Consider the following 15,426-nt stretch of genomic DNA (forward strand, 5'->3'; position numbering starts at 1 on the left):
GCTTTTTCTGTCAGCCATTTTCTCATTGTAAATGAGTCACTTGAAATGAAGTATAAAGTCAAATGAAAATGGCACAACTGAGAGTATAACAAGACCTTAACTAATAGCACTCGATGTATCATTGCCAGCTATACATTGACCCTTACTTTGCTTCTGGAAAAAGCTACTAAAGTGTATTCTAGAATTGTGAACAGATTTTACTGCAAGGATAAATAAATATCCAAACCAATAATCTAATATGTGCATAAACAATAAAACTGCTCCATTTAATTACCTGTAGAAGAAACATAATAACCCATTCATTTCACTCACATTTCACTCAAAACTACTGAATGTCGAAATATCAAATCAGTTTTTTGGTTAACAGTATTTGAACTGGAGATTTTTTCTTTATGATACATTCTACTTTGCATATCATATGCTTGTAACTCTTTATCTGACTATTTTTTTCAGAGGTAAACAGTGGCATTTAAAAACAGAAGTGAATTCTCAAAACTCAGAAGTACAGAGAATAAAGTCACTTGGAAAAAGCAATGCATTAATCTATTCACCTATGCAATAGCAGCCTCTGACAATTACTTTGACAAAGATGTTAATGCAGAAGACATTTTTCCATAGCTCTGAAAAAGCTTACTTCCGTGGCAGCAAAGTCAAAAAACTCTCAATTTCTTACAGAAAAATTCTAATGAAGAAATTTGATTCCCCTGTAAAACATCCCCTTTTTGATTTTCAGCAAATTGTACTGAACTCATCAGATTGTCTACCTAACGAGTTCTATAACAAATTGTTAACACAAACTACAGCAGAGCACACTGAATAATTAATTTCCAGAGTTCACCTTTATTAAAAACAAGGTTTTTGTTGTGAGAACAAATAATCTCTCACTCGTAGCTTGAAAGCCTAAAATAGGATCATTGGCTTCCAGGGTTGCTACCAGCTGCTTAGCAACCTGCCCTACTTGTCTTCCTTCCTTCCTGTTGTAGAGAACTGTGGCCAGAGGAGTCGGCTGGCGATAGATGAAAACTCGTCGCAAGCACTCACAAAGAGCAGCGTAGGAGTAATCTGGAGCACAAGCCATGAACTTCTTGTCTTGTTTCGATGCTTGGACATAACCTATACAGTCCAAAACCAAGTAGATGGGATAAGTAATATATATGTGTTTCAACAGAACTTTAACTGGCTGATAAAAACTCAAGCTTAACTTAAAAAATAATACTCAATTTGTAAAAACAAACAACAACAAAACAAAACAAAAAACCCAACAAAACCAAAAAAACTCCCACAAACAAACCACCAAACCATTCTTATTACATAAGCCAGTACTTTCTGAAGGAATGCATTAACCAGTTTAATCAGTTTAATACCAATACACAATTCTCGTGTACCTCATCTTAACTGGTGTTTTGGATACATATGTATAGCAAGATACTCTTCCCACATCTGGCTCCTCTCTGCCTCACAAGGTCTTTCATTTTCTCAGCAGGATCATAAGGCACAGACATGGTCCATATGGGCAATCTTGGCCCAATATTAGCAGTCTAAGCAGAATAAATCTCTTCTCTCTCCTCATTTCCCAGTGGGCAATTAATTACATTTAAAAATGAAGATTTCTGAGTCTACCTAATCTTGAACAGACACTTAAAACTTGTCTTCTGTTTAGAAATGACTAAAAAAAAAGAGGTTTTTTTTAACACATTTTAATTTCTGTTACTATTCACTCAGAAGGAAAAAAAGCCTCCGTTTTCCACTGTCATTACAAGACTCCAGTAGCAAACAGATTTATTTCAGACTGATTTCCTTTCACACTTCTGAAAAGAGAATTGAGATACAATCTTTGCAAAGTGATCTACCATCTTTCTGAAAGGTTATTTGCTTCACTTCCATTGAACAATGCGTGCCAATGGTTATCACATGGGACAAGAAGACAGGAAAAATCTAAAGGTGACTTATTGAAACACCTTACCATAAGATTACATAGACCTAGACATACAATCAATTAACTGCAGCTATTGCCCCGACGATGTCTGTGTGAGTGTTAAGGTGGTGATTATGCTTTTCAGTCTAACTCAAGGTCACTCAGCCAAGGAACTCTCCTTTTTACTGTGCAGTACTGTGCTTACATCCTATACATGGTCTGAAAAGGCTTGTTTTCATCCCAGGGCATAAACATTTTATTTCTATGTTCTCTTATTTCTAAAATTAAGCTACCATGCTGCTATCAACAGAATTATAACTTTCAATTCAGACTTAAGTAAGTGAAATATCAACATATGCCATAGCAGAAGTATTCAGATAGAAAAGTCTCAGAGGTGTGTGACACAGAAGTTAATTTCTTACCTAAAGCATTAAAAGTTGCAATGTGTTCCCACATATTCTCTGGTTGGTCAGAGTGAGGCTGCCAGAGAAGAGCATCAACATCATGCCTCAGGCAGAAGCATGGCATTTCTCTGGGATTCACAACAACTGAGAAAAGATACTGGTTGCTTCCAAGATTAATCTGAAAACAAAACGAATACAAAACATTGATTCAAAGCATAAATAGCAGATTCTGTTATACATACTGCCAAAGTTAGATTATCAACAGTTTTGTGTTTGTTAGTTGACAAAATGTTTGAATACATTATGCTGCATCCCACCAATCAACAGCTCAATACACCACAGGTGCCTTACGCATTTCAAGGAGATGCAATTAAGTTTGTTGGAGTAATATTTAGAGAAACTTTATGTCCGCTGCACCAGCAAATGGGAATGTGTTTTGTGCAAAAGTGGTTTTCTAGGACAGACCCTAACCTACAACTTTTGATGTTAAGAAAAGATTCTTTCTAAGTAATCACATCTGCTTTTCTGCAGGGCTAACAGAGAAGGAAATACTGTCCCTCTCAGGTAAAAGCTGCCAAGCACTGAAACAAGCATTAATTAGAATACTGAAATTATGAAATGTCAACATTTTTTAATTTACTCACAATCAAGTAATTACTAAATTTCAGATGAGCACACTCGTCAATAAAAATGTTTGTAGGAGTTTTGGGTAAAAAGCTGGACCAGACACAGTTCTGAAGGAAAAGGCCTTGTAATTGCTAACAAGAAATCCCAAACAACATGAAAGAAGAACTAAATCAAAGTGAAAATACATTCCTGTACGCTGAAAAATAAACTGAAATACTCATATTACTACATACTTCAACAAGGACCAAACCCACAAGCTCCCACAGAAGAGGCTGAAATTAGTATTTCCTACCCACAGTTACTGTCCTTTGACCATAACGCTTTCAACACATTAGCCTCTGAATTACTTTTATGCCACCCACTTTAAGAACTCTTTACAAGAACCCTGGAGTTCAAACTTGCTCCACAATGTCTTGCTGCCTGCTAGAAAGCAACCTTTCTTGATCCTATGATCTCATATTCCTCCTGATTGTCAACACTACTGTCGATGCCACAGACATCAGTTTTGTTTCTGTGCGAGAACTGTGGACTGAGTCTTACGCAAAAAGTGGGAAAGTTAATGGTGTAAATTTTGTATGTAAGAGTGCAGTAGAAGTTGAGTTACAGCTCAGAGACTTCTATGTGGGATAAAGCTGCTGGGGGTGAAGCTCAATCAGGTATTACACTTGTGCCTTATCATCTCACTGATTGCTTTAAGCAATGCAGCTTTCCCAGTAAACAACCAAAAGAAAATGTCTGGGAGACTTTGGCCAATGCATCAAGCTTAGATACCATCTGTTTAACTCATTCAAGGCCAAAGAAACCATTTTCAACATGTCTGGTCTTGATTGTGTGTAATGTCTCTGGGGCACAAACTTCTAACCCTTCAGTGCGAGAAGCAGCAGTTTAAGCTGAGTTATTTAGAACTTTATCCAGTCTGGTCTTGAAAATCTCAAGGACAGAGGTTGCACAACTTACTAGGCAACCCAAACCGTGCTACAACCATGATGTAGTTATTGCTTTCATCCAGTTTTAATCTCTTGTTTCTATTGCTAGAAACATCTTCAAAAAAACCCCAAGACCATGAGTTAATCTGTAAGGTTTTCACAGGATTTTGTTGTTTCCAACTCTAGCAACAGACCAGATGAAATCCTAACTTAATGTTAGTCAGGGTTCCTTACAGCCCAGATCAAGCCCACTATTGAAGCAGTTTCCCCCAGTCTGTTATTTTCAGTGCGATTGATAAAGAAGTATTATAAAGTCATCTATGCTCCAGCTTCTTAGTAAAAAAGGTCAGGTTTCCACCAGGCTGTCTGAAAAATTATGGAGGAAAATGCAAACTAAGTCATCTAAAGAATTTTATGCCACTGAAAAAGACCCTTTTCTTACAATTATTGTGATATAACTTTGGCTTTTCAAATGGCTCACTTGTATATGTATTTTTTTAATCAGAACAAAAGGAACTTTGTTTTTATATTAAAATGACATTGAAGGATGCATATGGGTTGACAATTACTGTTGCTACTGTGATTTGATATTATATGAGAAATTTATGTGATTTCAATAGTCTACAGATTTTTGTACCAATAACAGAAGTCAAATTCCAAATTAAACAATGTTTTGAAGTACTTCTGTAGTAATTTGCAGTACTTACTATATGAGTGACTTTCAAGGTATCGCCATCAAATCTGCACAAGCTTGCGCCATCTTCAAGAAAAGCATCACATTCTTCTAATTCTTGAGCATTACAAGGTGGGTTTTCCTTTTCAGGGTTTGGATTCTGAAAAAAAGAATGAACTACACTGAAAATTTAAACTACTGAAAAAATATATATGAATCCTTTTTATAACAAAAAAAAAATTGAACATGAAGAATCGTTTGCATATCCATACATACTGAAAGATTAAGCTATTATGTACTTACTCAAAATTAATAGAATGATTTCTGCTGTGGAGGACAGCATGAGTGGTAGGTACAATAAAATCAATTTCAGTTTGAGGAAAGGTATATAAGCCTACTAAACCATGGACAATAAATTTCCTTCTTTAAGTAGCAAAAGTATACAACCCTGAAAACATATGCACATTTAGTAAATGTACATCAGCAAAAGCTTGTTTCAGCCTGCCATCAGAAATGCTATTAAAAAAATGTATTAATTCATTTTGTAAGCAGCTCTAAATACATGACATATTTTAGTTTTGCTAATAATAATTTTAATTTATTAAAATCTATTTAAAATTCATGAAAACTAATGATTAAAAAATCCTCACTTTAAGCTCAGTGTGAGGTACAGATGAAAAGTAATTTGAAGTTCCAAATAAATCTATGGTCAACAGATATACTACAATATATTGCTCACAAATGCTGGGGGAGAGACAAGGGAAATCAATCTGGAGTACTAAATAGAATTTCTTTTAATAACACTTTTCAGCCTTATTAAAAGCAAGTAACAATCCAAACCTAATATATCAAAATCCACAAGGAGTCACACTTCACAAGTTTCAGATGAGATGCCATTTTCTAATTAAACCAAGTATCAAGCAAATAGCAGCTAAAAATTACATTTTACTTCAAGCAGACTTCCTGTACAACAATAATTCCAGAAAGTTCATGAGTCATGTTTATAGCTTCCTAAATTTTCCTTTTAAACATGTCATTTACACTCCCAGTCTGTAGGTCAAGTACAGCACCCCTAGGAAGACAGTATAAAAGTTTTGCTAACCTATTGATAAACAAGAATCAGACATCTTTCAAAATCATTTAAATTAATTGCTTTAAAACAAACTGCCACATCCTAAACTGGAGGAACAAAGTTTATTTTCAATGTTAAATCAGGCTTCTGTTTGGTGCACAGACACCATCATATAAGTTAATTTCTGTCCCCCTTGAAGATGATTTTACTGTTCAAAGCACATTCACAGCTCTAGTGCCATTAGTTTGTTAACAGTTTCGATTAAAAATGAATGTAGTTAGGACTCTAAGTAGTGAATGAATTGATGAGCTGGGTCAATGCAGTGCAAATTGAATTATCAAGAAAAGACAATGTGCAAAAGTACAAGAATTTTAAATGTTTGGTTCTCAACTCTTTACCATTACTTCAGAGGTAAGATGCATCAGGCTTTCAGATATTTCGGAGCACTGGGAAGAATCCATAACGAATTCCCCTCTTGTGTCACCGATGATTAGCTCTGGCCACCGGGATCCCTCATTTTTCTTAATCAGAGAAATTTCCAGACTAAAATGCAAAGACAGGACAAAGAATAGCACATGAAAACACAACATCCATTTGTCAGATTAGTCAAAAAGCTCTAAATGTAGATAAGAGCACTTCTCTTCACACTGAACTAATAATGAAAATCACGTAACAGAAACCATTAGCATTCAAATTATAAAATAAACTATTCTAACAAAATATATCCTAAAGAAAAACAGGCCAAGTATGTGATTTCTATTAGCCTAAACACAAACCTCAGGGTTTTCAATGCAAGTGCAGTTTACCCTGAAGCAGTCTCATTAAAATATTTCAAATATGGCAGCAAAATCACTTGTAAAGTAATCTATTCAAAGACTGACAGAAGTTTACTACAGAGGTTTATTTGGAACATAAGTACTTAAGTGTGCTTTACCTCTATATGACATCTGGGACAAAAACATTGGTATTTTATAGACCGCAGAAATACTACAACAGTTAATTATCTATACTGTCTATCTAAAGTCATATCTCACAAGAGATAAGATTTCTGTAACATGTAAAAAAAAAAAACAACAACAACAAAAATGAGAACCCAGTATAATCACTAAACTATTAGGAATAACTAATCAAGTAAACAAAAAATAAGACACAGCCTGACGCACCAACATAGTAATTCCATTTAAATACTGTGTTGGACAAACACATAGATAATGATAAAACTGAAGTCAGTTTCATTATACTCACTTTTTAGATACACTTCTAGGGTCTCCAGCAATGACAGCTGTAGTATACCTGACAGAACACCCTCTAAGTTGCTGCACCATAGCAGCAACTATTTAGTAAACTCTGAATCAGTTTCCAAAGCAATTACACTGGTATTAGGAATAGCATACTTTTACAGAAGATGTTTGGAGAAAGTTTTAGACTTTTAATCAATCAATTTATAGCAGAGCTGCAGCAGGAACATTAAGAACTGAGTGCAACTTATCACACTGAAACATGGAATTACTCTTTCTCATTAAAATAGAAACCTGAGATTCATGCAATAACACTCGCTTGAATGAGTAATTAAAAAATCAAGTTATTCAGATGAGTTATTTTTCAGCATGATACCTAATAACCAACAACCCCACACATTTTAATCACAGTCGAATTTTAATATGCAGTAATGGTATAATCTATATAAAAACATTAGTCCCTCTAATTTTTTTTGAGAATCACTATCCTTTACAGTTAACCTTTTGGAAACTGCAAAAAGCCAACTTTACCACAACTCAAGGGGTAGCCTTTGTTTTAGATAAACAGCTATCAGCTGTTGAGTGGACCACCTGGTGGTGTACATGTTTCTTCTTGAGTTCATTAAAGAGTATAAGTATCTCTGAGATAACCAGGCCAGCATGGCTAAGTGGATACACAGCTCAGCCCTCACAAAAGGAAAACCTGACTGTCTTAGGGAACGCTGAATTATTTTTTTGCACCCTCTTCATTCTTTCATACTTTTATTTCAGAATGAAAAAAAACCCTAAAGTTTACTTCTCAAATAAAAGCACAAACATTTCTATTTGAGATCTACAGCATTTTAAGTGCACCCAGATTAATTTTCTATAAGGCACATAATACATAATGGATTAGGAAAATATAATAAGGAATTTATAAATCAAACCTAAAGAATTGCTGTTGTATTATTACCAAAATGCTTGTTTGTGGAAAGTTGAAGAGAAATTATCAATACAAACAACAAGGTACATTCAGACAAATCAATCCTGAAATATAGTGAAAAAAATAATTGTTGAACCAATTAAGTTTACTCTTCTTACAAATCTATGTTTAACATTTTGATACCTGTGTGGGTTTTTTTCCTGGCAAATAACTGCAAAAGGAAGGGATTACTTTCACAAGTAGATAAAGAAGCAGTACGGAGACAGCAAAAGCCAGTGAACTGTTTTCAGGAGAGGAGACATTCTTGCAAGAAGGGAAATGTGGTGTAGCATTAAATGAGATCATCCCAGAAGGGCCAGAAGTCAGATATGGTGTATGCTTTTAAATCATTTCCTATCAATAGGAAAACTAAAAAATATATACAATACCTTTTGTCCTCTCTAATTATCCATGTGCAGCTTTCATGGTCCACAGATGAATAGAGCTTTCCTTCCATTAAAGGAGGCTGGTCTTTCAGCATAACACATATATTATCAGGGGAAAAATGTATTTTTATGTCATCTTTAGTGATGTCTTGAGGCAGGTGAACTGTTACTGTCACATCATCTTCAGTCTGCTGCCAGTAGTAGAGAGGGTCTACAATTGGAAACATGCAGGAAAATACAGACTAGATTACAAGTATTTCTGGATTCCACAGCATGCAATGCTGGGACATATGGAATTTTGTGAAAGATACTGCGTTTTTGAAAGAGTAAAAATTAACTTTTACTGTGATCAATTTACACAAAATACATTCTGATCATAAAATGGAGAAACACCTTAACAATCATTTGTGTCCCTCATTTGGAAAGTAATTTATATTTATGTCTGTACTCAAATATGCTGATAGTTATACAGTGGGCATTAACTGTTACTCTTAAGTTTAGTGTAGCATTATGAAACTGGAACCCAAAATGTACTTAAATACAATGAAACATTAATGATTAATAATTTGGTTGAAGAGACATCAGGTGAAGTATACTGACTGATGCTAGAACCATATGCCATTCAGAGATATGAACACTTTTTTCTTATATATTGTCCCAAAAGCTACATTGACTACTCAATAGAAATGATTTTATAAGAAGTAGTCTTAATCTGCCTCAGCTAATGGAGATGAAATAAAACTGCTTGCCCAGAGGTAGTGATTGGCTTTTTCTACTGTGTCTAGAATCTGTCTGATTATTAAACTGCTAGAAGAAAAGGCCTTTTAAGATAAATTTTAATACAAAAGGAATGTTATGACAGCATGAGTGGGTAATGCACCGTTGGTCACAGAAAATACAAATACAGATGAATACACTTTCTAAAGAGCAATCTTGTACAAGTTACCTCTCTGTTTTGAGAAAAAGTGAAGTATGGGTTCCCCGTGAAAGCTCTCAAGTCATCACAACCCAACACAAGATTCCACTGATCAAAGCTTCATACCAGCAACTGTGACTTGGGAAGGACTCTTGTACTATTGCCCTTTGCCACAACTGCCCTGGTTGCAATGCAGTCACAGGTGCTACAATTATACTTCCCCAAAAACTACTACCATCTGAGACTTGGCAGCCTTCAAAATTCTAAACACTGACACAAACTGCATCTGATATTAAAAGCCCATTATGCCTGCAATTTTATATAACAGTGCAACTAAAATTAGAGCCTACATTAGGTTTAGCAAACCTAATGTAAAAGGCAACTGCATAGACACTGCATTATGGTGCTCAGTGCACTGAACTCCTTTGCCTCAAGGTTTATGTGTACAGACTATTCTTAATAAAATTACAAGTACAACATCACAGTTGTCACAGTGTTTAACACTGTTAAATTCCAGAAATTTGATCCTTTCATACTGTTTTTCAAATAGGTTTTCATACTATTGACAAAGATTGTGCTAGTATCCTTCAGTTAGGATTTGTTCATTAACCAATACCTGATAGGCAGAAGCAAAAATAAAACATGAAATAATCCAACATAATTACATAAATATACATATTATGGAGCTCAGTGATACTTAAGAATAAACAACTCTATTAACACATTTTTACATACTTAGTATTGTTTTGAGTGCAAAGAAAAACAAGTATGAATGCCTTCTGTGGAAGTTACTACTTTTTCTAAACTCCTTTCCCACTGGACAAAAGAGAATCTTTTACAGGAATCTCATTCTTCAAAAGAAAAATATTTTTAAAAATAATTATTTAAATTTTAGAAAGGCAGGAATAAATTACATAACAGAAAGCTTTCTGATGAACAACAATTTGGGGAGGTCAATGCCCCCACTACCATCTAGGAAGACTGGCTTCTTAATTTGACTACTTCAGACAGACACCTAAATTTAGGTGTTAGCAATCCAATACCAAAAAAACTTATAGGTCTTTTTGCAAAACATCGTTTAAGTGTCTCCTATCCAAAAAAGAGGTCCTAATATAGGTTTATGCACAATACAACTTCCAACAGTAAAGGGAAACAAACAAACGAAAGTCAATCTGTCCAGAACATAAATACTAAAACATTTATTCCTAGAGTTCCCAAACAAATGCTAAACTAACAAGGTATGTTCTAAATCAAAGAAGAGAGCAGCCTATCATAACCTGTCAGACTAAGTCTTACCTTTCTTTTCATTTGATACTTTTGCATCATCATTTTCTTCTAATTTGTCACTTTCATTTTGCATAAATGTGAATGGTTTGTGGGAAACAATCATTAGACCATCCCCACTTGGCTCTATTGCTGCATAATGGGGGACTGATTTTCCTTGCAAAACTCTCCTTTTAACAATTTCATATCTTTGATCACCTATAAAATAAAATTTTTAAAAAGTCATGATATATTTCTAAAAGACAAATTATTATCTAAGGAACACATCACATTTAAAAATACTAAGCAATCCTACCTGTTAAATCACAGTACCATGGTTTTCCAATGTGTTATACTGGATTAATCTAAGATTGCCTTTTATTCTTATGATGTCTTTGCTGATCACAGCTAGCCCAGCACAGCCTCTGTACATACATTTTTTTTCTTGTAGAGAAGGTCAGAAGAAAGCTAAGCATGTCACATTTTCTGAATCTCATAAGGCAGCATGGTGGTTCCCCATTTCAAGCTTTTACAGCAAGTACTCCTAAAGTTTGGTTAATGAAAGAAAACCAACTTTGAAAAGGTATATACCTTTGTTACAGTCCTCTGAAGTACCACAGAAGATATGAAAAGACCTAACTACTGCCACCATTCTGATTCATTTCTATGCTTCCATTTTTTTGTTCTTTGGTAACAGAATAGTGGTGGGTGTGATCCCTTTGTCCAGTCTACAAAACAGGGCAGAGATGTCCCAGTTGTTGGTGTCAAGAGACATAACCATGTTTTAAGGCTTTGCTTTGATGAAGCCCCGATTTTGGTAATTTAAGAAATGGCTTGTTCATTAACTACTTACTTCTACTACAGTCTGATTTAATAAACTGCACCCACAGGCACAGTTTCAAGAAAAGTCAAGCAACAGCAATTGACTACTGATGAAAGAGAATGTAAGGTATTGTAATTCCTCAAAACAACTTTTATCTTTGAAACTGGTTCATACATCAGTTTGATTTGTGAGATGCTTGTTTAAATGAAATCAAAATTTATTTCTCTCTTCATAATTAAGGATTGCTTTCAATTTTGTTATTTACATCTCTACTGACAGTAATTTCAAAAATTTTCTGTTCCCTGGAAATGCTGAAGAACTGGAAAGACTTTTTGAAAGATTTTTAAATCCACTTTTATGGATTCCAAGAATATTTGTCATAAGTCATAAAACACACAACGTAAAAAAAAATTATGAGAGTGTACAGTATTAAAAAACATAAAAAAATTCTGTGTTGGTGCTCTTATTAAGTAGCAGTCTTCAGTTCTCGACTGGCAGTGTTACTGATTTAGTTTTTCTTCTAAGTTATAACCAGTAATGTTCAGAGGTTTCTTTCTCTTGCTGAGCTGGCCACAAAAGCCTAAGGCAGTTGGTCTCATGTGGCTTTCTCAGAAATATTTCCATCATCCAAGGTTTCAACAGCAGAAAATATAACTAAAGCCACTGAGGGCAACACAGCTGGTGAAGGGCTGGAAAGAATGTCCTACCAAGACTAGATGAGGACTTCAGGCTTGTCTAGTTTGGAGAAAATGAGGCTGAGGGGCAACCTCATTGCTGTCGACAGTCTTCCTAGGGAGGGGAGAGGAAGATGCTGAGCTCTTCTTCTCGGTATCCAGTGACAGGACACGTGGGAATGGTTCAAAGCTGCACCAGATGAGGTTCAGACTGGACATCAGGAAGCACTGCTTTCCTGAGAGGGTGGTTAAACACTGGAACAAGCTTCCTAGAGAGATGGTCAAAGCCCCATCTGTCAGTGTTTAGGAGGCATTTGGACAATGCTCTTAACAACAGGCTTTAACCGGTCAGGCAGCTGGACTAGATGACTGTTGTAGGTCACTTCCAAATGAACTATCCTATTCTATTCTATTCTATTCTATTCTATTCTATTCTATCCTATCCTATCCTATCCTATCCTATCCTATCCTATCCATACTATACATGTAGGAGATGGAAGAACATTTGGCTAGTAACATCAAAGTATGCAACCAACTGCTTTAGTTCAACTAGTTAAAGATCTTGTTTCTATCAGTATCAAAATTCTGTTTCCTGGAACATAATGAGCAAGACTATATCACAGTCATTCCAAGAAGGTCTATTAATTTAATCCACACATCTTTAAATCAGACAGTGAAACATGGGGTCTTCCATCCTTTATGTAAATCATGATATTTAATGTACATATATATATGGTCATATTGAATATATAAAGTATCATTTGTCAAACTTTATTAGGATAAAATATTAATTAGTAGGTATTAACATACTAGTAAGTTTTCAATGTGTTGCTCTAAAATTAACGGAATAACTTCATACTCTTACGGCAGGAAAACTTAGAATATGCAGTATTTACTTTTTATAAAGGTCTTACAGGTCTACAGGTCTTATATTTATCTCATACTAATTCCAATCCCACTACACCATTAATTGGAAGCTAAAAAAAAAATCAACAAAAAAACATAACCAAAGACTCACATCCAGCTGTACAATATTTTAAAAAATACAACAAGATGCAAGTTAGGAATAGAATCACACACAGAATCACCAGGTTGGAAGAGACCTTCAAGATCACTGAGTCCAACCCATGCTCTAACACCACCTCAACTGATCTTTTTTAAACACATCCAGGGATGGTGACTCCACCACCTCCCCAAGCAGACAGTTCCAGTACTTTATCACTCTTTCAGTAAAAGCTTTTTCCTAACATCCAACCTAAATTTCCCTTGGTGCAGCTTAAGACTGTGACCTCTTGTTCTGTCAGCTGCTGCCCGGAGAGAGACCAAGCCTCACCTGACTATAACCACCTCTCAGGTAGTTGTAGAGAGTCATAAGGTCACCTCTGAGTCTTCTTTTCTCCAGGCTACACAACCCCAGCTCCCTCAGTTGTTCCTCACAGGGCTTGTGTTCCAAGCCCCTCACCAGCCTTGCTGCCTTCCTTTGAACACGTTCAAGCATCTCTATGTCCTTCCTGAATAGTTCCGTATAATCTCGATTTTGCAAGACCAAGCTAAACAGAAATTGCGTTTCATAACATTCAAGTAAAGTTCTACCTTGTTTTCTAATTATCTTAACCACACAAGTGTAAAACTTTACTTCTTCCTGTTTTTCAAATGTCTGTCAGAATTTAGATTTACAACCAATAACTTGATCTCAAAATGTAAGAAAAAGTTACCTATGTAAAATCTAAGCTGAAGCTTTGTGGAAAAGAAATACCAGAACCTGTGGAAAAGTAACTTCTAAGACAAAGAATAAAAGCATGATTTTTATTTTTTTAAACATTACTCACCAGTAATATAAATGTAAAACACTTACCCTCTTTCTTTTCTGCAATTGTAACCCATTCCAAGGTAACATGAAATCCACTTCCTTTTGTGTCCAGTTCATCTTTTTCTACCCTAAGCAGCAGCACAGCTAGTGAATGTGCATCTGATTTTACAAATGAAACACTGTGTGCCACAATAAATGGACTTCCTAGTTCTTCATTAAACACAATCTAGAAGACAAAAATGTAATAAAAACTCAGTTAAAGCTGGAAGCCTTGCTCTTTTACAGAAAGCAGGGAAGGGTTTCAGTGAATGTCAAATCAGTAACAGTTTGTGTCCCACAAATCTCTGTGCCAATATGAACCCACAAATGTCATACATTCCTGGTTCCTCCTTCTGTGGCTATCAAGCTACTGTACTGAAATGTTTTAAAACATTATTGTTTATATTGAACAATCACTATAAGAGCCCATTAAACAAAGCACAAAGATCCCCAAACCTGTCTGCATTGTGGCTATTTAGTACTGCAATAAATAGAAGTACAGCAACTGATGAGCATAACAGGGTCCATAAACACTGCCTATCAACTGGGCAGAGTCTCACACTCAAGATGAAAATGTAGGCATTTCCCCAAGGCCCTCATTAGTTCTCTAGATACTTCAACATTCTGAAAATCTTCTTGACATGTACAAACAAGAAGACAAAAAGGTCCAAGCCATCATTGCCACTGTTTAATTATCAAACGTGCCATTATTTAGCTTTGCAAAGAGATCCCATTTTCCTCTTCTAAGAAGTAAGAAACAAAAAGCTATAATGAAATGAAGGAGAATAATATTCATGTTTAGGAGAAGCTAGGGTCAGAAGTTCTTGAATTTTTATTTATGTACATGGATTGGAAAAGTCCATCCAATACTTGGATGTTACTAGGTAGGCAGAACACATAAATATTACTGTCCTACTGAAAGGCTAATAAGCACCACTGTGAATATAAAATGTCATTACTTATGAACTTAAAATTATAAATTTCATTAATTCATGAAAATTATTTATATTCTATGAAAATTATTTCATTAATTTCATACAAAGGACTCCACATCTTATAGCATGAGACATTTGGTACCTATAGCTGGAAGTTTTAATTCTAAAAAACAGGTATTCCAGCTTTTTTCAAAAAGTACTCATTCAGCAAAAAACCCATGAAGATAAAAACAAAATGAATCCAAACAACAGGGAAGAAGAAGAAAAGAAATATTATTTGCTAGAAGGTTAACATGTGAAAATGAAAGAACAAATGAAAGAATAAATTACAAAGAATTCAAGATGCAGTGGTTGAATGAGTATAGACTCAATCCAGCTGTTGTTACTGAAACCTGACAAAGTTTGAGGATTTATGGGGTTGTGATATTAACACAACTTTAAACCACTGGGTGCCCCACATACTCAACAAGTCAATTTATATGGCAGCAGATCCTCACATATAAATCTCATATTTTTGTTACACTGACAACTTCAACATAACTTATTTATGTGTCAGCATTCTCACGCACAACAGAATAAAAACCAGTTGGTATTTATTATGAAGCATCTAAAAACAGGATGATCAATTTACTTTACTGAACTCTCAAAAGATGTAGAAAAATGAGCTAATCCATCATGTTGAAATCTTCCACTTCAATATGTACACCTACGTTTCTGCCAGTACTAAAACATCTGTGGTTTCTTGGGAAACTACCCTCTAATAA

The 15,426-nt window shown here is 35.0% G+C and overlaps 1 protein-coding gene across 3 annotated transcripts in view; it reads right to left on the minus strand.

Annotated features, from left to right (window-relative positions):
• Nucleotides 1-720: 720 nt before the first annotated feature.
• The window catches only part of NUDCD1 (NudC domain containing 1), a 35,272-nt gene continuing 20,566 nt past the window's right edge, over nt 721-15,426 (minus strand). Inside the window, exons 4-10 of one of the 3 annotated variants that reach the window (XM_082285863.1) lie at nt 13,734-13,914; nt 10,415-10,600; nt 8,206-8,413; nt 6,016-6,160; nt 4,580-4,705; nt 2,338-2,497; nt 721-1,113 (exon numbers count right to left, since the gene is read on the minus strand). In XM_082285863.1, the coding sequence (XP_082141989.1) occupies nt 821-1,113; nt 2,338-2,497; nt 4,580-4,705; nt 6,016-6,160; nt 8,206-8,413; nt 10,415-10,600; nt 13,734-13,914 (1,299 nt within the window). In that variant the 3' untranslated portion in view covers nt 721-820. The remainder of the gene's footprint in view (nt 1,114-2,337; nt 2,498-4,579; nt 4,706-6,015; nt 6,161-8,205; nt 8,414-10,414; nt 10,601-13,733; nt 13,915-15,426) is intronic. The other 2 variants (XM_082285864.1, XM_082285865.1) reach the window with 2 other exon arrangements.

The sequence above is a fragment of the Coloeus monedula genome (assembly GCF_965178545.1).
Source record: "Coloeus monedula genome assembly, chromosome: 1".
Lineage (NCBI taxonomy): Eukaryota > Metazoa > Chordata > Aves > Passeriformes > Corvidae > Coloeus > Coloeus monedula.